This window comes from Anguilla anguilla, chromosome 1 (assembly GCF_013347855.1).
Source record: "Anguilla anguilla isolate fAngAng1 chromosome 1, fAngAng1.pri, whole genome shotgun sequence".
In the NCBI taxonomy this organism is placed as follows: Eukaryota; Metazoa; Chordata; class Actinopteri; order Anguilliformes; family Anguillidae; genus Anguilla; species Anguilla anguilla.
The window spans coordinates 84,222,839-84,245,977 of record NC_049201.1 but is presented as its reverse complement, the minus strand read 5'-3'; the positions used below and the strand labels follow the sequence as shown (position 1 = coordinate 84,245,977).

Here is a 23,139-nt window from a genome sequence, read left to right as displayed (position 1 = left end):
TATAAGCAGTTATAATCAGTTTTAAGTGTGACATTTTTAAATTAAAATAGCATTAAAAATGTGGTTCTCTCTTCGTTGCTTGTGTTTTAGACTGATGGACACTGTCTTACATCCCCACATGCCAATTAGCTTGTTGAGTTAAGCGCAGGTAGTGCGTTTACCTGAATGAGTTACAGAAGTGGTTGAGCCACTCAAAGGTGGGATTTTAGATTTCGTATCTTCTCAGGAGGGTCAGTGCCAGACACCATACCGGCCCTAGATTTGGCAGTGTTGCCAGAGGTAGAACAGGTGAAAGTAAGATCTTTACAAATGCAGATCGGTTTTCTCTGTTCACAAAGGGGATTTGGGTTGCATCAAACTTACCTTACACAACATCCCTTTGCTCAATGACGTACCAGTCTGTCAAAGGTTTAGTAGAATCCCTCGCTCACATTAGGATGCAGTTAAGGCCCACATTTATGGATAAGCTGCTGGATAGCCAGGCTATCCGGGAGAGTAGTAGCCCCTATGCCTTTCCCATCATCCTGGTTAAGACATTCTGAAAATGTCTTGATAATGATCACCAATCACTCATGTCGTTTCTCATTTCCACTGAAATTACTGTTTTGGACAGCCTCATCATCATCAGCGTAAACAATGTTTCTTGAGATACTTAAAGAGACGTTTCAGGCGAGATCCACAAAGAAGACTGACATTCCAGTAAAGAAACACTTCCAAGTTCTGCCACAAGGGGTCACCACACTGCTGCCTATCAATTTTTCAGATGCCTGTTGTATTGTATGTCCCATAAAAAGCCTTGAATGAAGGAAAAAAAACTTAAGGTAAAAGCAACCATTACCTCAGTTGTTACTTGATATAACTTCAGTCAAAACAGACAATTCACCTTAAGTTCGTCACAAATTCTTTTTATCAATTTTTGATATTCATTGGATGAAAAACATGAAAATACTGTATTGCAAAAGTGCGTACCTATGTGTGAATTCAAAGTAAGGTTTATTGCCCAGCCCTAGTTTGAATACAGCTTTCATGCAGGCTTTGTGGGGAGGGTTCCTTCAGCTTGCGGTCTGTTTAACACCATGAGGCATAAAGACCCCCCCATGCATGTTTGATGCAGGAGGAGCCGGAGGATGTGTATGAGAATGTGCACGAGAATCTTAATATAATATGAAGTCAAAGAGCACCTCCATTTCCATGGGGTTTGTGTGTCTGAAAAGACCATGCAAATGCAATCACAAGTCTCTACTGCAGACTGTACTTAGTTCTACTAAAATATAGTAGAATAAGTAAAGGTTTTGAGCAATAAACCTGCATGTGAAAATTGTGCAGATCTTCTCAATGAGTAGCTCAAAAATAAGCAAATGCTCAAACTGGGCTTCTGTGTTTTATGTTTTATGTCATTTTTTTTTTTTTTGGCATGTGACCTCCATCTGATTGATGCTTCAGAAATTTTATTTTTCCTTTATTCAAAGGGTTAGGATTGATTCAGAATGTGCACAGAGATGGTTATTCCTGCATTAAGGATGATTTGAATGGGGTGTGCTACTTCCATACAAAGAGTACATAGCCAAAAATATGTGGACATCCAACATCTCATTTTATTTGGGTCATATAGTGTATGTGTGCGGACATTGTAGCGCTCTCTCTCTCTCTTTCTCCCTCCCTCTCCCTCTCCCTCCTCTCTCTCTCATTAGATGCTGTATGTGTGGGTCCTGCTCAGATGAATGACTTTGTGTCCCCTGCCTGCAAATTCGTCCTGCTCATCAGATGCATTGAAGGGCGTGGCAATTTTAATTCAACTCACATCTTTGCACGGACTTTCAGTTTTGACATTCTGTACCAATTCAATACTTAGCTGCTATTAATATACTTGGTTATGAAATATATGACTCAACTCACTTCACTATTAACAGACTAATTTAATAAATACTTCTGTTCATAGAAAATGTCTGATTTTGGAGTTTCTCTTTTGCTGGTGGTTTAAAGTGAGAGGCGTAGAACTGAACTCCACTTAACAGGCTATATTATGAGGTAGCGCTGAGAGGCAAGCACTGTGAAAAATATTTACATTTCAATGATTTATGGCCAGGTTATAACGGTTGTATGACAACAGGCGGTCTTTAAGTTGTGTTTTATTTCCATGTTAAAAAGGTGTATGCCAATAAAGCAGAGGAAGGTTTGCATTCTTTCATACCCCTTTCATGGGAAAAGCTGGTTTATGTTTAATTTGCTCCCACACTGTGCCAGAAATAAAATGGTGTTTGTGTTTAAATATAGCTGTAATAATGACTGTTGTTTAACTACAGTGTCTAGTATTGCTATTTCAAAATGCAAAATGTATGCAATATGGTTGACTGCGAGAACACGAAGATCATAATGCATTGTTCCAAAATAATATTAAATTACCCACAATTACCAACTGTATGTTTCAAAGTTAGGATGTGACGCTTTAACAACTACAAAAAAAGAACATGCAGTGTAATAGCATGACAATTAATGCAGACTGACATTTGTAAAAGTAAACAGTGCATGATGTCAACAGGAACAAGAGAGGCCAAGAAAAAGGGGTCAGTGGGAAAGAGTGTAAAGTGTTGCCAGGAAACACACAGTGAAGACACCTGCCTGAGCCTGTGTTTGGCGACTTGGGGGTTATGAAACTAAAGAGCCGCTTTTTTTTGTGTTGGCTATAGCATAAGCAGGTGAACCAGTTTTTCTGCATTAATATGGGAACATAAAGAAATTTTTCAGGAGTAAAACGTAAATGCAAATTGAAGGAAATTGTTAAAATTTTGACTTACGTGAAGAATTATATAACCAATTATATAAAATGTAATGACTTGATAAATTTAGTTAACTAAGTGCTGGATGTTTACACTTAATAGCCAATGTATCAAATATACTATTTCACCTCATACAATGTATTTGTTGGAATGCAAGTAAAAGGATATGGACAGCAGCTGCATTAATTAAGTACATTCAGGGATTAAAGAACCTCTATTTCTGTTTAACTGGCCCCCATGGTCAGTCTTTGAATGGACTCCATAACCTACACTTGCCTATAATTGGAAGTTTTCCATATGACGACTGAATGAATTTAGACTTAATATCTTTGAAGACTGTACTTGTACCTCTTCCCAACTGGTCGTATTATTAAATTATATAAAGGAGCTCCTGACTCTCTCGTTTGTTATCTTTATCTTCAATACCATAATTTTTGTTAAGAAATTCCTACAAAATCAAGAAATCTCTGGCTATGAACACCGTAGGCAAGAGATTGGCTGGGGTAACTGAGCTACTTTGTTTTTTGTAATCAAGAGAACATTAGATATCATCAAAAATCATTTAAAAAACTAATTCCAGACGAGAGATCTCTAGAACCTTCTTTGTGTATCACTATTCCTGTGTGATTTATATTCTGGGTCCAGAATGTCTGTTCAATTTGACACAAACTTGCTCGTAATGTTTTACATGCGAATGTTAAGTTAAACGTTAAGTTAAATGTTAAGTTTTGCATACTCATCATCAGTACATGTGCAGTATTCTTGCACAAATGCTTGCGGTTTACAGTGGTCATATTTACACAGAAGCAGAGGTCTGGGTTCATGGGTTGTGACATTCATGGCATCATGTGTTGTAACCAGAGACTGTAAAAAATATGGACAAAGCTACTGTGACATCACCCATTGCCTCTCCGTGGGTCTGTAAAACATGTTTTGAAGCTCAATGGCGGGCGCGGCCATGTTCTCGATTTGGAGCCAAAACCATAGAGTTAAGCGGTCTTGTGATTTTTACAATGTGATTGACAGTCCGGTGCGGAAAAGCCCATCAACCTGAACGAACTTGAGGCTAGCTGACTGTCTGCCGTTATGTTTTAAAATATATGATCAAATGTTTACGGAGTTTAATTTCCATCCGTGACTGTACTGTGTCATGTAATCACGTTATATGTATGACATTAATAATACAATTATGTTCAGTTATCTTCAATTTATGTTTCTCGGCAAAACGAATATGTTTAGCTAGCATATCAGCTTGCCAGTGAGCTAGGTAAGCTATCCGTGGTTAGCTCACGCATTAGCAATATAAACTACAGGGGAAGAACATCGACTGCACTGATGGTCAATCAATCAGAGATGTGTAGACTACTGGTGATTTGACTAGGCTCATTTTCATATAACTGTCTGGTAGACCTGCTGTTAAACAAGCAAGTTATCGTCGTAGGTTTTCGCCACAGTAGTTAATGAGCCATTAACTGCTACTACTCCATCGCCGTTTGTGGTGTTTACTTGCTGGGTGACGCTAGCTGACCGATCGTTCGCAAGTCACTTTTTACCGAATAAAAATTAACGCTGTCAGCGGTGATTAACAAATCTACCAAGTATTTTAATAACTGATCTACAGGCGTGTAAATATGACAACGCACTTTGAAGAGCAAGTTTTCCACCTGTTGCATAAAGACAAAAATAATGTACATTGAATTTCTAATTATTATTATTTTTTATTATTTATTATTTTTTTATTATTATTATTATTATTGCTAGCTTCTAGCTTTGTCACATTCGTGCAGCATAGCCCAGGTAGACATTTACGGAATGTACACGACTGACAAGCCGTCAAACACGTTTGACAGATGGAATATTTGCCGGTTAGGGTTAGCTAGCTAGTCAAATGGATGGTAGCCGAAGTTGCGAACTGTTTTAGCATAGGCTACTGGACTACCACATATAGCAAATAAGCGTTAGCTGATTACGCTTACTGCCAACAAATTATTTGGTTAAGTGGGCTAAAGGAAATAGTAAAAATGACTCGGCTACCGCAAAACTTCAGAGGAGGATTATTTTATGGTCGTCTAGTGCAGCTGTAAATAGCACACAGCTATAATGAAACCACTACAAAATGGGATGCCTGCATTTTCTGACTTCGCACAGGTGGACCGTGGTCGGAGCCCCAATGTCAAGGCCAAGAGACGCCACCTCCCACCCCGGTGACCACAGATTGTAGCCACTACTGTAGCTCAGTCCTCCGCAGTAATCCGGAAGTGACGCAAGCTGTACCTCATTGGTCCAGGACAAATATTGGCACTGTGCCCAAATGACGCAATAAATCATGAAATCGACCCATGGACAGTCATAAGACGAATAAAATACACCTAGTATGACTATTTGTTCTTGTGAGAAAAAATGATTGACTTTGTATTTTGATCGCATTTGTACCGTAGACTTACATGGAAACCGGATATGAAAACACCTATACTGGAGCCATCCGTAGTGGCGCTAGTGAGAAACCAGGAACTACAACACCAGGAAATGAGATTCAAAAAGTCTGGTTTTGGCCGCTTGGTTGCAACGTTTCAAGTCTGCGTTCCCGGGGAAGTGCTTTTACACAGTGTACGTCCACAATTTCCCCAATTCCTGATTCCATTCTCGTGTTTTTTTTTTTGTTTTTCTTTGCCACAGTAGAAGCTCTTCTGGGATAGGCAAATCGTAAATCCATGTAGTATTCCTCTGGGTTATGAAGCAGTCAATTCTGAAAGGCCAGATTTATAGGTATACCAGGACACATAATTTGTATATGTGCAATTTTTAAAGGAAATTAAATTACACACATACTATATCCATAAAACCACTTTTAATTTTCAAATGATAGCATTGAGGGAGAAATGTGCAGCAGAATGTAATTTTATAAAACCATAAAAATATCATGAGTAAAAGAAATTAGGACAATTGATTAGGACATGGGTGGCGCCAGAAATATTTCGCTTAATTATTCATTGGTGGTGCTCTGAAATTTGTGGTAATTACATGCATGTGCAGGACTAGGTGGAGGCGCGCTGCATTCAGTAGTCAGTTTTCAAGCATTATATAACCACGACAAACAGTTATCTTGGTTCACATGTACCGACAAGAGATGCATCTAATATAGACATGGGGCCTGCATCACGAAACAGGCTAAGTGGGCTAGCTGGATAACTGCCTCTGTCTGACTAGAGCCAGGAGATACGGACCTCTCCATACCTGTTTCTGTACTCGTGAGCAAGGAACTTGACCTGTATTTCTTCAAAAAAAAAAAAAAAAAAATCCAGCAGTTTAAATGTCACTCTGGGTAAGAGTGTCTTTTAAGCAAGTGAATGTTCTTTAGCAGTGTACAGCGAAGTAGTCAGTAATTTATTTGTGATTTGCTACATTTCTATTTACCTGCTCTTGCTGAACATGTAAAGAGGTAACTGGCTGCAGTGTACATCAGTAGTGATTTATTATATAAAGGAAAAAAAAATCATAATGCAGTCTAACAAATTATTGTGATAATGAATAGTGATATTGAACTTGCTGCCACTGGAAGAAAGAATAATGGGTGAGACATTCTCGGGGCAAAACTTTGGACCCCAATGATAATATAGTAACAGACTGATTGTAACTCTTTTCATGCTAATTGTGTTGGTAAATAACTGCGAGGTCTATATCGAAATGGATTTTGAGTGGAAGAACTTGACCGGCCTGCACAGAGCCCTGACCTCAACCTCACCCAGTGCCTTTGGGATCAGTTGGAAAGCCAACTGCGAGCCAGGCCTAATTGCCCAATCAGTGCCCAACCTCACTAATGCTCTTCTGGCTGAATGAAAGCAAATCCCTGCAGCAATGCTCCAACATCTCGCATAAAGCCTTCCCAGAAGACAATACATTTGTAGGACCACACTTGGAGCATTGTTTGCAGTTCTGGGGACCGTACTACAAGAAAGATATCGAGGCTCTAGAAAAGGTCCAAAGGAGGGCAACCAAATTGATGTCTGATATTAAAGATAAAAGCAATGAGGACTAAAGATGCTTAATCTCTTCACATTTAGTAAAAGGGGACTATTGAATGATTTGATTGAGGCTTTTTATTTCACAAACGGGATTAACAAGGTGAATGACAGGAGATTCTTCAGGTTGAGTTTTGTTAGTAGAATGAGATTGAAATTAGTAGAAGGGAAATTCTGAACAGATATTTGGAACATTTTTTTCACACAGAGAGTAGTCAAAATGTGGAACAGCCTGCCAGATCATGTAGTAGAGGCAGAAACATTGTGGATTTCCAGGCTTGAAATGATGTTAGACACTATCTAGTCTGTTGGTAATCAGAGCACAAGGTACAATTTAGTTGGGAAAATGGTGAGCATTGTTGGGTTGAATTCTCGTCATTATGCAATGTCATGTTACTTGGGGCGTACATATGGAGGCAGAAGGGGTTTAAGCTTGTGATAGTTTATGTGGGCTTACGTGTTTATAAGATGTTGGATTTAATACAGGTCTCACATGGATTTCACATGTAATCACACGGGTGTTTATATGGATTTCACATGTAATCACAAGGGTGTTTATATGGATTTCACATATAATCACAAGGGTGTTTATATGCATTTCACATGTAATAACAAGGGTGTTTATATCCATTTCACATGTAATCACCTGGGTGTTTATATCCATTTCACATGTAATCACATGGGTGTGTTTATGTAGTTCACATGTAATCACATGGGTGTTTATATGAATTTCACATGTAATCACATGGCTTTTCACATGTTGATTACATGAGATTCACATGGGAATTAACATGGATTTAACCCAATAAACCATGATAAGGTCACAAATCCACATTTACCATATTGCCTGTGTGATTTTACCATATTAATGTTAACGTGTGATCATTACATGTAGTTTATTCCACATAGAAATGTCATGCATTTCTCTTTTTTTTCTGTAAGGGGTGTTCATGGTGCATTGTGATTAGCAGGCATAGAGATAGGTGAAATCATTAATAGAGACAGGTGATGTTTTTACTGATGAGTAGGAGGGGAGTAGGAGGGAAGGAAGGAGGGGACAATACACAGTTTGGGGTTGGATATTTAAAGAATGCTTTGCCCAGGTGAGGAACAAGAGTGTAAAGCAGGGAAGGCCAGGTAAGTGATGGTCATGATGAATCATGTGGCCTGATCAAATGCATTTATGTAAATGTTTAAAAATAATAAAATAATAATTGCTGGAAATATGTACATTTTTACCTTATACATTATCAATAGCATTAACTTCACTTGCAGACGTATTTATTTTTTCTGACCTATCAGCTTTGGACATGGCACAAAATTAGAAATGAAATCACAGTTTTACATTATGATATGCAGAAGTACTTGGCATGAAATGGCTATGATACTAATCATACAAATCCTGCACTGTGAACCTGTTATGCATTTAAAGAACACACTAAAACCCTACAGTAAGGCTATAACATACAATATATACAGTGTGGACTGGAAGTTCTACACTAAATGTCGAGTTAAGATCAAGAAGCTCTCTGTTCATCAAGATACTTCACATCAAGCAAGCACAGTAATTTGGGACAGATACCAATGACACGCATTTACTAATCTTCTTTTATTCATAGAAAATGGCAAACAATATGTGGATATTTGTTCTATTGGCAGTATTTGCTGGTAAGTAACAATCTCTTATTAAACAGTGTACATTTACTTGTTGTTCACACAGCGAGCAATTCGGTTGATGGGTCGCTCGAGAGTACTAGGCTGAGGGAGGGGCAAGAGCTTCCCATTGTATCATCTTTGTGGTCTTGTGCAGCTACACATTTTTGGATAGAAATAATGTCATGACACTGATAATTACAATTTATTACTGCTATGTCCTTAGCTAGCTAGGGATAAAGTCATAGCAATCTTTCTATCTCTCTTACTAGCATGCTAGCTAGCAATCTCTTTAATGGTTAATATTATCTGGCAAGCTAATGAGATAAGATAGATACAGGTGCAAGAAAAAGTTTGCGAACCCTTTGGAATTACCTGTATTTCTGTATTAATTACTCCTTAAATGTGGTCTGATCTGAAAAGCATACAAATTCTGCTTAAACTATTAACACACAATTAATTTCACTGTTCATGTCTGTAAATGGTGTAAAGATTCATCATACAGCGTGGACAAAGTATGTGAACCCTTGCATCTGGTAGAAACTGGTAGGATCTCTTTAGCTGCAATAACCTCCACCAAATGTTTTCTATAGCTGCCAATCAGACTTGCACAATGGTTAGGAGGAATTTTAGACCATTCATCCTTTACAAAACTGTTTCAGTTCATTGACATTTTTTGAATTTCTCACACAATCAGGCCATAGTGTTGTGCATTTCTTCCAAAAAGCTCAAATTTTGTCTTAGCCATCCACAGAACACAATTCTTCTGGGACAGTGTTTTGTGGATGGCTAAGACAAAATTTTAGCTTTTTGGAAGAAATGCACAACACTATGTTTGGAATCCTGGTGGTCTTTGCAGACTTAAGATGTGCAATAAACTTGCAGATGTGTTCTTTTTTTGTTTGTTTGAGAGAAGTAGTTTCCTCTGTGGCGTCCTCCCATTAATACCTTGTTTATTGGACACATGAACAGAGAATTTAGCAAGTTCAAGAGATTTCTTCAGTCTCTTTGCTGTCACTCTAGGGTTCGTTTCTTGTCTGCTTCAGCAGTGCACGCTGCACTCTTGTTATGATCTTTGCAGGATGCCCAAACCTAGGGAGAGCAGCAATAGTACTGAATTTCTTTCACTTGTCGACAACTTGACTTATTGTGGATTGATGAACACCAGGCCTTTAGAAATGCTTTAGCCACCTCTACAAATATCGTCTGAAAATTGTTTTGTTCAGGCCATGGTTCACATGGCCTGAACAAAATGCCTTGAGAAGAACAGACTTTGTCAGTAACCAAACTTTGTGTGCCTTTTTTATTGGATACCTAACACCCACACCTCCAATCTCATCGCAGTGATTGGAACACCTGACTCAAATTATCTTTTGGAGAATTTGCCTTATGGTTGACATACTCTTTCCCCAGCTAGACTCTGAATGTCTAGCTGGTGCATTCAGTATTGACAAGAAGTACTACTTTTTGTTTGCTATTAGTTGAAGCAGATTATGTTAGTATATTATTGTGATTTAGATGAAGATCAGACCAAATATAATGAGTAATTAATTCAGAAGTTCATGTAATTCCAAAGGGTTCACAAACTTTTTCTTGCAAGTGTAGATGGCAAGCAACAGCCAACACTCCAGTGGTGCATAAAACTCAGTGTGTTTTTAAACTAAACAAAATGAAACTCAAAATGCTTTCCCGAGCTCAGCCCTGAACTGTGGAAAGCAAAACACCTTTAAGCGCCTGGGCTGATTCGTTGACATAACCCAGGTGCGTATCCTCTCTCCACCAACCGGCATAGCCGAGACCGATCCGCTTCATTGGCAGACCGAATGCCACAGTGCCAATGTGACTGATTTTGATAGAACAAGCCACATATTTGCCATATATTCTGCTGCCTATCAAATTAGGTTTTTGCTGCTCCTCCATTGCAATGAGGGAAGCCAGATGGAACTATTATTCACAAAATGGTATAAAATTGGTTTGAGAAATGTGACTTGAAACTCTGATAGACAATGCCCCTAAAAAGACCATGGGCAAGATTTTTCAGGCAACGTGTGTTGCTCAGTTTCCCAGTAGCTCGAGTTGCTGACCATCACTTGGATTCATACAGAATGAATTGGACTGGTCAGCCAGATTGCTCACTGTGTGAATGGGGGGCCAGTTGCTCAGGTTGCTGGCTGTCGCTCAGGACCATAGAGAATGAATGGACTTCTGGTAACTGGTCAACCGAATCGCCATGTGAATGGGGGTGCTAAGGTTAAATAAATCTCTTTGGATATAAGTTAATTAAATATAAATAATCCTGGGGATGGATTCATAATCAGCAGACCTAGGTCAAATACGTATTTGCTTTGGATTCAAATACTTTTCTATGCGGTACTGATCTTGTCTGGTGTATTGGAACCAATAAAATACTCTCAAAAAGTACAAACCCCACCTTACGGTCGTATTGGCAGGCTCAATTACACCAGGCAAGATCAATAGAGCACAGAAAAGTATTTGAATCCAAATCAAATATGTGTTCGACCCAGGTCTAATAATCAGTCTAAAACGTTGGGGTTGTCACAGACTATGCATAGATAAATAAATGAAAAGGAAGCTACAGGGTAGATAATCACTCATCTATTCCACTTTTTTGTAAAATGTATACAGTTCCAAACTGAATTTTCACTAATAATCGTTTGAAAATGATAACATTTAACATTTTTTTAAATTTTGTTTTCCAGGGATACATGAATGTTCTACACAAGGTATGTTATGACACACTTCACACACTCCTTTCATGCGTTTGGAGAAATAAAGTTGGGGAATACTGCCTAACTAGTCCTTATAGCTGTGCATGCATGTGTAATGTATATGTGGGAACATAAATGCAGAATGTTTTTTCTGAAGACTGAAGACTTGTATTGCATTCTTCACTAATGGGATTACAGTACATGCACATTGACGATCCAAGTCTACCCAAAACTCTTGATGGGAACTGTAAGAAGGTTTGCATTTATTCAAAATGTAACGTACAATGAAAAAAGTAAAATCATGGGTCCTTGAGGCAAATTTGTTCTCTGTGAGAATCAAGTCAGATGGAGCAGGATGGTTTTATTCTTATACATTCAGTTGACTGCTGTAGTGCCACCATGTTGCATCAAATAAGATCAGCAGCAGTTTGGAGCTACCACCGATCAGTGAGCAAAGTTTCAAGCGAATCAATTATATGAAAGTGAGAAATGCAGCATATGAAAAAACAAACAGGCCACCCATTCAATATGGTTTTAACTTAAACATGCATACATATATTCCTAATGAGCTGATTAGTCACTGTAGAAAGTTTAAAAAGTCTACATGTCAAACAGTGAACTTTAGTGAATGGTTCCATTAAAAAAAACCATTCCAGAGTCATAAAGCGCCACATTGTGGTTTAATCTGGCCAAATCTTTAGGGCTGTCCTCAAGTGTCATCAACAGACACAACAAGTTTCATCACTTCATGCCAGACAGATGGTATTTATTAGCATTTGTAAAAATAGCCCACAAGAAAATTGATTGGATTCCTGCGGGCACATTCTTGAACATAGCAATATCTTATTTAAAGATCTTTTAGTGAGTAAATGCTCTAACTCAGGTTCCGTGCAAATGGGTCAAGCCAGGAGAGGGGTGTCCAGTCTTATTAGAAGAAGGCCAGTGTGGATGCAGGTGTTTGTTTTAGTCCAGAACTACAACACCTGATTCAACTAATTATCTAATCATGGTCTTCAATCAAGACCTTGACAAATATAATCATGTGCCCAAGTGCTGGCCTAAAACAAAAACCTGCACCTACAGTAGCACTTTTTGGATAGTACTGGGCACACCTAATGAAGGAGAAAGTGCAAAAAAAAAAAAAATGAAAGTCTTAGCTTACAAACAAGTTTGAAATACCGGTGCCAGTACCATTTCTATCCTGGGGGATTTTTAAGACCATTAAAATACTACTGCACTCCACCTGCAAGCAAATGACAGAGCTCCTGAATTTAATACTTGAATTTAATGAAGTTGGGGGATCATAAATAACTTTGCATTGCATAACATTTGAAGAGGAGCTCTTTTGAATCAGAGAAGAGACATGACAGAGAACAGATTCTGCAGCTGATAGGAGACACTGACTTGGAGCTAGAAAAAACAGAATAAATGCAGAAGTCTGCCCTTTCCTTACTGACTATCAAGACATATGGAGGAAAAACGAGTGCTCAGTTCTGGTTGTAAGATAAACCGTTTAGTTTTGTGGTTGCTTTCTGGGAAGGAGGGTTTCTTGCACGTTCATGGATTGCCTGGCTAGGGTTTAAAAAGTTAGTTAGGATGCAACAAACAAAAACAGGCTTTCATTTCCTTGTACTGACCATAGATTAAAAGTACTTTCCAAGCTAGCAATCACTCGAAATTCATTTTTTAAAATGCTTGCCTTATCTTAAAAGTGTGAAATGCACATTAAAGCTGATAAATCTGCTCAACTGTATATTTAGTTAACAAAATTTGAGTAACATCCATGTTGACAGACACAAGTAGCTGTGTTTAGACACTTTCTAAGAGGCACTTTGCAGTATATCGGGTACAGGTATGTAGATGTTTGAGAACTTAATGGACACACCACATGAAAATGAACTTTTACTGACGTACCTAAACCACAGTTACACAGGTTTAGTGAGCTAAATAAAGTTGCATGCCAATTAGATGGATGTGTCAGCTATGAGAGGCCTGATAATCAACACTTTTATTTGTGAGTTTCCCAAGAAACATAACGTAACTGATGAAAATCCACAGAGGCCAAACAATAGCCCAGTTACAAATGTGCTGCATAAAGATTTTGATTAACATCAAAGCAATAGACACAATTTGACATCACCTCTTTTTGTTTCTCTTTCCTTATAGTGGAACCATCCTTCAAATATATGACTGTTTACATGTTCAATTCAAATACTAAGGAGAAGGCCAAAAATGAGCTCTATATCACCTCCTATTTATCTGATACGAACGTGGTTGTCACTGTCAACGGGTCTCCATTCAAGAAAGAGCTGTCAATGCAAGGTGGAGAGCGTGTAACAGTGGAGGTACCTTCTGACACAGAATTGATAGGCACCGGCAAATATTCAAAAACAGTCATGATTCAATCCAACAAGTTCATCACCATTGTGTCCGCCAATCTGAAGAAAAATTCATATGACACTTCACTGGTGTACCCGGTGACAGAATGGGGCCAAGAGTATTATATCTTCACTCCAGCAGCCAGGGGATACCCAAAAGAGTTTGCTGTTTTTGGCTTGGAGGATTCTACTTTTGTGACTGTAGAGTTGACGTGCACTGTTACCTTTGAAGGTAAAACTTATAAGCCAAATGAAAAACTTACTACCCACATACATGCATCTGATGTTCTCTACCTGGAGTCCAATGGGGACAATGAAGACTGCACTGGGTCAAGCGTGGTGTCAGACAAGCCAGTAGGGGTCATCTCAGGACATGCTTGTGCTTGGAAGAATTCCCTATGTCAGCACGTTTTTGAACAGCTGTTACCTGTAGAGCGATGGGGTTCATACTTCATTGTCCCACCTCTAGAGTATCAGGTCCTGATGGACTCTGTGTTTATTTTTGCTTATAAGCCCACTCGTGTCAGTTACAAACTTGGTGCCAAATCTGAGAACATTGATCTCAATGGTGGTCAGAGGAAAGAGATTCTAATGGACAGGAGTTCACCATTGATCATCTCTTCCACTCAGCCTGTCCAAGTCCTCTACTACTGCACTGGTGGTAAATTTAGTGATAACACTCAATTTGACCCATTTCTCACGAACATTGAACCAACTGATAAGTTCTGTGAATCCCGCACCTTAGAGGGTATGGAGGGGGTTACTAACTATGCCCTTATTGTTGCCAAGACCAAGGATATTAAGGAAGTGCAATTCGATGACAAGCGTCCACCCTTCAAGTGGCTGCAAGTTGAAGGAACAGAATACTCTTGGGCTCATTACACCTATGATAAAGGAAGAAGTCACCACACAATCAAGAGTCCCCATGCCCCCATTGGGGTTTATAGTGTTGGCACAGTGGATAGGAACAGCTACGGAGCTCCTGCAGCCTGTGGACGTGAGTAGAAACAAATTATGTTGTAGATAATGTATAACTTACTTCTTTTTTGCCTGTAAAAGAGGACTGGAGAAAGACGGTTAATTCCTTTGACTGTGCCCTTTCTTTCAGATAGATAGATTATTGTCCTCTTCACCTTCACATCTGGTCCAAAATATTAGCATATTGAATCATACACTAACAGCAAACATTCACATCAACATTGACATAGCAACACAGCACCATAGCAGAATAGTAGGTGCAGATATTGAACTGGTTACACCTAGACCACAGTGGTAGGTGAGAGTTAAGTTTCTGTTTTGCAGAGAATACAAAGCTTTCCCCGAAGTGAGCCCTCCTCCACATGGGGTGTCCTGTGGGTGTGGAAATGAGATTAGATAGGTTGGGAATGGGAAGACCAATGATTTTGCTAACTGTTAATGCGATCGTGAACAGTTTATTCCAATTGGAGGCTGTTAGCATATTGAGAAAAAAACAGATGGCACCATGTACAAGAATTGGCTCAGTAATGATGCGGTACTGGAAGAGGAGGAGGTGAGGTTGGACATGCAAGTCCTTACCTTTTTTCAGCCCTGACCTGCACCCACAATGGTCAGTACCATGCTCCTGGAAAGCCATTCTGGGGGGGCTCTGGCTGCACAGAGCTCTGCGAGTGCGACCCTTATGCGGGTTTAGTCAGCTTTAAGGAGTTCAGTTTTTATCAAATGTCACAAATGTTTTATTGTTGGGCACAAAGCCCCCAAAGTCACTATAGAACAATTATTCTAAAGTATACTAGAGGCAAGGGTTTCTCTGTGTCCACCACAAGTTTCCCCATAAGACCAGATCCTAGAATTACCTTAACAAGAACCTGGTGTATAACAATATAAAAAGGAAATCTCTTTATTTTTACACTAAAAGAAAATCCACAAGAATGACACCGGACTATGAACTATGTTTCTAAATAAATTAAAACATATTGAAATTAATGGGCCCGCATATACCCCATCTAGGCACTTCTGCACATACAGGAGTTTGCTGCTCACATTACACATAGAAAAAAGCAATGAGAGCAGTGCCAGCTCTTGCTCTCCCCTTATCTTCTCCCATCTGCCCCTGGCTGCTAATGCTATGCCTGTTACATCACACGCAGCCATTTTTGTATTTATGTATTCACTGAACAGGACACAAATCAAAGAGGTATCTCTGCCAAATCAATACTGTTTTCATATAACAAAGTTACAATTCAAGAGCTTTGTTCTTATTGTAGTAAATATGGGGTAACGCTCTCCAATTTTATCTTCACTCACACGAAAGAAACATTCCTGGGGCATCTCTCCTTTCCCCCCCACCCTTAGTTTATCTTGGGTCCGTTTGTGAGCATTGTGTTGTGTTTTTTTTGACAGTACTGACCTGTGCCTACAAGGGCAAGTTCTATCCAGCTGGGAAACCCTTCTGGGATGACTCTGCCTGCACAGAGCTCTGCGAGTGCAATCCTTCCACAGGTTCAGTCAACTGCCAGAAATCTCAGTGCAAAGTGGGGGAGGAGTGTAAAGTTGTAGCAGGTGTGAGTACATGTGTGGCAACACCCACTGAAGGTATGTTATGCTCATGAAAAGAAATCTTCCTTGCATTCATTTGTTGTCATGATAAATGGTATATTTTTTCAGATCTTGAAAATTTTATGATCAACCATTTTTGTAATTCCAGTGAATGCGAGGCACATATAACAAATGCCTTTGCCATGACAGCTAAGTGTAGATGGTTTTCGCAGAGAAAGAAAGTCATAGTTTTATCGACTTTAGTTCTTGTTGTGTTGAATAAGGTGTTGTTAATTAATTATGGCCTTGAAATTCTACAACAATATCATCAGATGATGGGTTTTATCACACGATTTGATTCCAGTTTTGTGAAATAGTACACAGTGGTTCAACATAAGATTTGTGAGTCAGAGGTTTGATAGATTTTTTGACAATGTTTTGCGGAGTCACTCATGGATTCAGTGTAGACGCAGCGCCTGTGCTATTAATACCTGGGGGACACCATGCTGCTGACTTGGTACTAGAAAACCTGCATGAACACAGCAGTCTACCCTTGCTCACCAACTAGCTAGATAGCTGCCAAACTCTAGCCAGACATGCCATGAACCTGTAAGGAAAATATAAGACATCCATTCCAGAATGCAACCAAACAAAAATACGAAACGGTTTATCATACATCCGAACCTAAGCACAAGTTTTTCTTACCTCTGTGTGGCCTGTAAAACAAATAGCTATAGTTATCAACTAATCTAAGTGGTTTTTAACACAGTATGGAAGTAACATGCCAGGACAAAGTGCTTGCCTATCTGAAAAGCTGTGAATGCATATTAAAGTTGGTAAATCTACTTAATTGTATATTTAGTTAACTGATTTAGCTGAGAGGCCTGATAATCAGCACCTTTACTTGTGAGTTTCCCAAGAAACATGATGCAACTGATGAAGTTCCACAGAGGCCAAACAGTAGCCCAGTTACAAATGCGCTGCATAAAGATTTTGATTAACATCACAGCAGTGGACATAATTTGACATCACCTCTTTTTGTTTCTCTTTCCTTTTAGCGGAACCAGCCTTCAGATATATCACTGTTTACATGTTCAATTCAAATGCAAAGGAGAAGGCCACAAACGAGCTCTACATCACCTCCTATCTATCAGATACGAAAGTGGTTGTCACTGTCAACAAGTCTCCATTCAAGAAAGAGCTGTCAATGCAAGGTGGAGAGCGTGTAACAGTGGAGGTACCTTCTGACACAGAATTGATAGGCACCGGCAAATATTCAAAAACAGTCATAATTCAATCCAACAGGTACATCACTATCGTTTCCACCAATCGGAAGAAAAATACACTTGACACTACACTGGTGTACCCATTGACCGAATTTGGCCAAGAGTATTATATCTTCACTCCATTGGCCAGGGGGTACCCAAAAGAGTTTGCTGTTTTTGGCTTGCAGGATACTACTTTAGTGACTGTAGAGTTGAAATGCACTGTCACCTTTGAAGGTAAAACTTATAAGCCAAATGAAAAACTTTACGCCTACATTAATGGATTGGAGGTTCTCTACCTGGAGTCCAATGGGGACAATGAAGACTGCACTGGGTCAAGAGTGGTGTCAGACAAGCCAGTAGGGGTCATCTCAGGACATGCTTGTGCTTGGAAGAACTCCCTATGTCAGCACGCTTTCGAACAGCTGTTACCTGTAGAGCGATGGGGTACATATTTCATTGTCCCACCTCTAGAGTATCAGGTCCTGATGGACTCTGTGTTTATTTTTGCTTATAAGCCCACTCATGTCATTTACCAATTTGGTGCCAAATCTCAGGAGATTGATCTCCGTTCTGGTCAGTGGAAAGAGATTCAAATGGACAGGAGTTCACCGTTAGTCATCTCTTCCACTCTGCCCATTCAAGTCCTCTACTACTGCACTGGTGGTAAATTTAGTGATAACACTGTATTTGACCCATTTATCATGAACATTGAACCAACTGATAAGTTCTGTGAATCCCGCACCTTAGAGGGTATGGAGGACTTTACTAACTATGCCCTTATTGTTGCCAAGACCAGTGACATTAACAAAGTGATATTTGATGACAAGCATCCATCTTTCAAGTGGCTGAAAGTTGAAGGAACAGAATACTCTTGGGCTCATTACACCTATGATAAAGGAAGAAGTCACCACACAATGAAGAGTCCCCATGCCCCCATTGGGGTTTATAGTGTTGGCACAGTGGATAGGAACAGCTACGGAGCTCCTGCAGCCTGTGGACGTAAGTAGAAATAAAGGTGACTGCGATACATACGACAAAACCACACAGGCACGGAGTGGTAAGATGCGCACAATTTTATTTGATACAGCGGCACAGTGGCACAGTTGCTGTAGCTGTAGCTGTCGCTGTTGTGGTAGCGTCACTGTCTCTGGTTATCGTGCACATCTTTCGAACCCCGGGCTCACTGCAGGCAGTGCAGATAAAGGTTCAAATTTATCACATAACTGCCCACAGGTGCAGCTGCCTGCCGGCTAAATCACTCCCCCCATCTCTCCGCCTGCAGCTGGCACCACAACCACGCTGCCCCCTCACAATGATATCGCCAGACGATAATGCATAACTTAATTCCCATTTACCTGTGAAAGACGACAAGAGAATGGCAGTTTATTCCTTTGATTATGCTCTTTCTTTTAGTTAGATAGATGGGTAGATAGATAGATTATTGTTCTCAGTGAAGAAATTCTTCACATTTAGCGCCAAAATATGAACATGTTGTCATATCAAACACTGACAGCAAACATTCCTCAGCTCTGGGCACCTGCCCGGAGCTCTAGCCCAAGTTTGCTGAGCATCACCCCCCCCCCCCTTCCCGGCCCGGAGCTCCAGCCCTAGACCAGCTAGACCAGCTGGGCACCCCCGCCTCCTGCCACTATTGATTCAGCTGTAGCACCAAGCCTGTCCCCCTGTCTGACCCTGCTACCCATTGGTGTTCCTGCCCATCTCTCTATTTGACAGGAGTCACCCTTTGCAAATAAAATTGATTGAATTGATTGATTCACATCGACATTGACATAACAACACAGCACCATAGCAGAACAGTGAGTGCAGATATTGAACTGAAATTACACCTAAACCACAGTGGTAGGTGAGAGTTGTTAAGTTTCTGTTTCGCAGAGAATACAAAGCTTTTGATGAAGTGAGCCCTCCTCCACATGGGTGTCCTGAATCTGCGACCAAAGGGGTGGAATTTAAGTGACAGTGCAGTGAGTGTTCTGGGTCATGTGCAATTCTATCTGCCTTACATGTTGAATGCAACGAGAGGAGTGCCAACTCTCCCTCTCCCCTTATTCTCTACTATCTGCCCCTGGGTGCTAATGCGGTGCCTGTTGCATCATGAGCAGTCATTTTTGCATTCAGTGAACATGATGCAAGTCTTAGAGACAACTTTGACAAGCAGCATTTTTATCATAAAAAATTATGATTGAAGAGTTTCGTTTTTGTTTAAGAGTTTTGGTAAAGCGTTTTATCTTTACTCACGAGAAAGAAACATTTCTGGGTCATCCGCCCCTTTTCTCCCACCCTGAGTTTAATCCATTTTTGAGCATTGTATTGTCTGTTTTTACAGTGCTGACCTGCACCTACAAGGGTAAGTCCTATCTCCCTGATGAACGCTTCTGGGAGGACTCTGCCTGCACACAACTCTGCGAGTGCAACCCTTCCACAGGTTTTGTCGATTGCCAGAAATCTGAGTGCAAAGCTGGAGAGGAGTGTAAAGTCATAGAGGGCCATAATGAATGTGTGGCAAAAGGCATTACTGCACCTGCATATGCAGGAGAAGGTATGTTACATGCATGAAAATAAATCCTCCTGCCTGCAATGTTTATTCATGATAAAAATGACATCTTCTGAAATCTTGGAAATTTCATGAGCAGCCATTTTGGTAATTGTGGAGAACATGATGCACATAGTACATGTGAATGCCTTTGCCGAAACATCTCAGTGTACATTTTTTGCAGAAAATGAAAGTCATAATTTTATGGACTTTAGTTCTTGTTGTGGTGAATAAGATGATGTTGATTAGTTTGGGCATTGAAATTCCACAACACTATCATCAGATGCTGGGTTTCCCCCACAATGTCAATTTTGTTAAATAGCACACATTTATTGAATGGTTCAACAAGATTATGTAGATCAGTGAACCCGAGTCTGAGGTTTTAGATTTTTCTCTGGTGTTTGCAGAGTCACTCAATAATTCAACAGATTGTCTGACTTAATACAGTTAATAACAGTCTTAGTGTAATATATCTGTTAAGAACAATCGTACATTCTAAAAAACGATCCTTGCAAACCATCTGTGGAGTAATCGTAGAAGTGATTGTTTCTCACCTTGACAGAGACATTACCTGTCCTAATTTAAATGAGAACTAGGTAGTTTGTGTAAGCTAAATTCTTGGAAATTCTTTTGCAACAAAATAATGTCCAACAAGCAATTCATGGGGAAAGAGAAAATGCTTGCTGATATGGCTTCTGCTTGTTTTCAGGAAAGAAAACTCAGACAAATGTGATTGTGAATATCTACAAGTTTCCAATGAACAAAAAGGTGGACACGCAAGGTTCAAAATCTGTGACGGTGGAAAAAGGGACCCCTGAAATTGAAATTCATGGTGCTGGCAAATATCCAAAAACGACAGGTGTTCAGACTAACAAGGTCATCACCATTACGGGCGAGAGTCAAGTGAAGAATTCAGTTGACCTATCACTGGAGTACCCAGTGAGTGAATGGGGCCAAGACTATTATGTCTTCACTCCACCAGCAAGAGGATACCAAAAACAACTAGCTGTCTTCAGTGGACCGGATGCCTCTTCAGTATCAGTAGATTTGAGCTGTACTGTTAGCTTCAGAGGTGAAACTTATAATCCACATGACAAACTAACTGTAAATCTTGGCGCATCTGAGATTGTCTACCTGCAGTCCGATGAAGACTGCACTGGGTCAAGAGTGGTGTCAGACAAGCCTATAGGCGTCATCTCAGGACATGCTTGTGATTTGAACTCCAAATGCCAGCACACCTTAAAACAGCTGTTACCTGTAAATCAATGGGGCACATCCTACATTATCCCACCTCTAGAGTATCAGGTCCTGGTGGACTCTGTGTATATCTTTGCTTCAAAGCCCACTGATGTCACTTATCAGTTTGGTGACAAATCTCAGGTCATTAATCTCAGCGCTGGTCAGTGGAAAGCACTTCCAATGGGTAAGAATACACCATTAGTCATCTCTTCCACACAGCCCATTCAAGTCCTCTACTACTGCAATGGTGGCAGATTTAGTGATGGCTCTGTATTTGACCCCTTTATCATGAATATTGTACCCACTGACAAGTTCTGTCAGGCCAACGTCCTAGGAGATATGGACGGCTTGAATAACTATGCCCTTATTGTTGCCAATACCAAGGACATTAATGAAGTGCAATTTGATAACAAGCGTCCATCCTTCAAGTGGCAGCAAGTCCAAGGGACAGAATACTCTTGGGCTCCTTACACCTATGAGAAAGGAAACGGTCACCACATTGTGCTGCATCCCTCTGCTCCCATCAGGGTCTACAGTGTGGGCACAGCAAAACGAAATGGTTATGGAGCTCCTGCCTCTTGTGCTCGTAAGTAAAAAAAGTTTTTCTGTCACAATTAAAGTAAGCATCACACTTTAAGTAAGCATTACATTTATAGTAAGAACCACACTTAAAGTAAGCATCACACTAAAAGTAAGAACCACAATTAAAGTAAGCATCACACTTTAAGTAAGCATTACATTTATAGTAAGAACCACACTTAAAGTAAGCATCACACTAAAAGTAAAAACCACACTTAAAGTAAGCATTACATTTATAGTAAGAACCACACTTAAAGTAAGCATCACACTAAAAGTAAGAACCACATTTAAAGTAAGCATCACTATTCGAGTAAGCATCACACTTAAAGTAAGCGCTGCTCTTACAAAGCTGACTTTTTTTGGGTACACTTGCCAACATAATTTGTGTAGGCTTTACAACATCTTTGCAGCACGTAATTCACTGCACATGGCAGAAATTATTCTAATAGACAAATCTACATTTAATCTATAACTGTTTTGTTGATATTTTAATATTTTTGCAGGATTTTCAGGATTTCGTCTGAAAAATTGAGGAGATAGGCTAATGAACGAAATATTGATCTTACTCATCTTGAGTTGACTTGGAAGTCTTAGGAATTCTGGACTCAAGAGATTTGCTGGAATGGAAACCATATCTCTGCTTTACCTTTGGTGGCTATAGAATCAAATGAACATGGGAATGGTGCCTTTAGTGTCTATTCTTTTCTACTGTATTACTTTCTTAATTTTACATTTAAAAAGGGAAGTTAGCTTTAATTCTTCGTGTTACCATATCAACTTATGTTAAAGGGTTCAGTGCGTATTGTCCAAAATTGATTAGGTGTGTACATTCGATTTTCCGTGTACAAAATGGACATCACTTCTAGCCCTAGAAATGTGACAAAAGGGAAAAAAGGTTCACAAGAACTTGCTATAAGCAGTTAAAAACAGTTTTAAGTGTGACATTTTTTTAAACTTTCCTCCAGTGTTCAGATCAAATCTGACCTATTTACAACTTTCCTAAATCATAAATATAGTGTTTTTCATCTGATTGCCCCAAGACCTTATATTTTCCTCCACACTAGGCATTTCCTCCACACTAGGCATCCCCATACACACACCCACTCACCCACTCACCCACACATCCACATCCACAACCCCTTCACCCCTCACCCATCTGCCCCCCACCCTTTCATCCATCCCCCCGCCCCCCCCCCCCCCCCCCCCCCCTTGGTGTTAGTGACGGGATCCTGTCTCTTTCTCGTGCTTATGTGCCCATCCCCCACATGAACCACACCTTCCAGACAAACAATGCATCATATCTTCTCACAGACCCATATATAAAGCTTTCTTTGGGCCTTGCTCTCATTTTACTCTATGAACACAATGAATAGGCAACTGAGTAGGCAATTGTCTGTCAGAGAGGCTCTGGACCATATTTTTTAACCAA

At 39.9% G+C, this 23,139-nt stretch overlaps 1 protein-coding gene across 1 annotated transcript; it reads left to right on the top strand.

The window, feature by feature from the left end:
* The first annotated feature begins 7,922 nt into the window (after positions 1–7,922).
* On the top strand, positions 7,923–22,851 carry LOC118223090. Its single transcript, XM_035409227.1, has 9 exons — positions 7,923–7,933; positions 8,416–8,464; positions 11,170–11,193; positions 13,345–14,553; positions 15,939–16,130; positions 17,132–18,340; positions 19,686–19,898; positions 20,602–21,717; positions 22,214–22,851. Exons 2-9 carry the CDS (start codon positions 8,419–8,421, stop codon positions 22,240–22,242), a joined length of 4,038 nt encoding a protein of 1,345 aa, XP_035265118.1. The 5' UTR covers positions 7,923–7,933; positions 8,416–8,418; the 3' UTR covers positions 22,243–22,851.
* Positions 22,852–23,139: the final 288 nt, after the last annotated feature.

Coding starts and splice junctions, on each gene's coding strand:
- LOC118223090 (XM_035409227.1), top strand. CDS start 8,419: ATGGCAAACAATATGTGGATATTTGTTCTATTGGCAGTATTTGCTG. Junction 18,341..19,685: donor AGCTCCTGCAGCCTGTGGAC/GTAAGTAGAAAT, acceptor CTGTTTTTACAG/TGCTGACCTGCACCTACAAG. Junction 21,718..22,213: donor AGCTCCTGCCTCTTGTGCTC/GTAAGTAAAAAA, acceptor ATATTTTTGCAG/GATTTTCAGGATTTCGTCTG.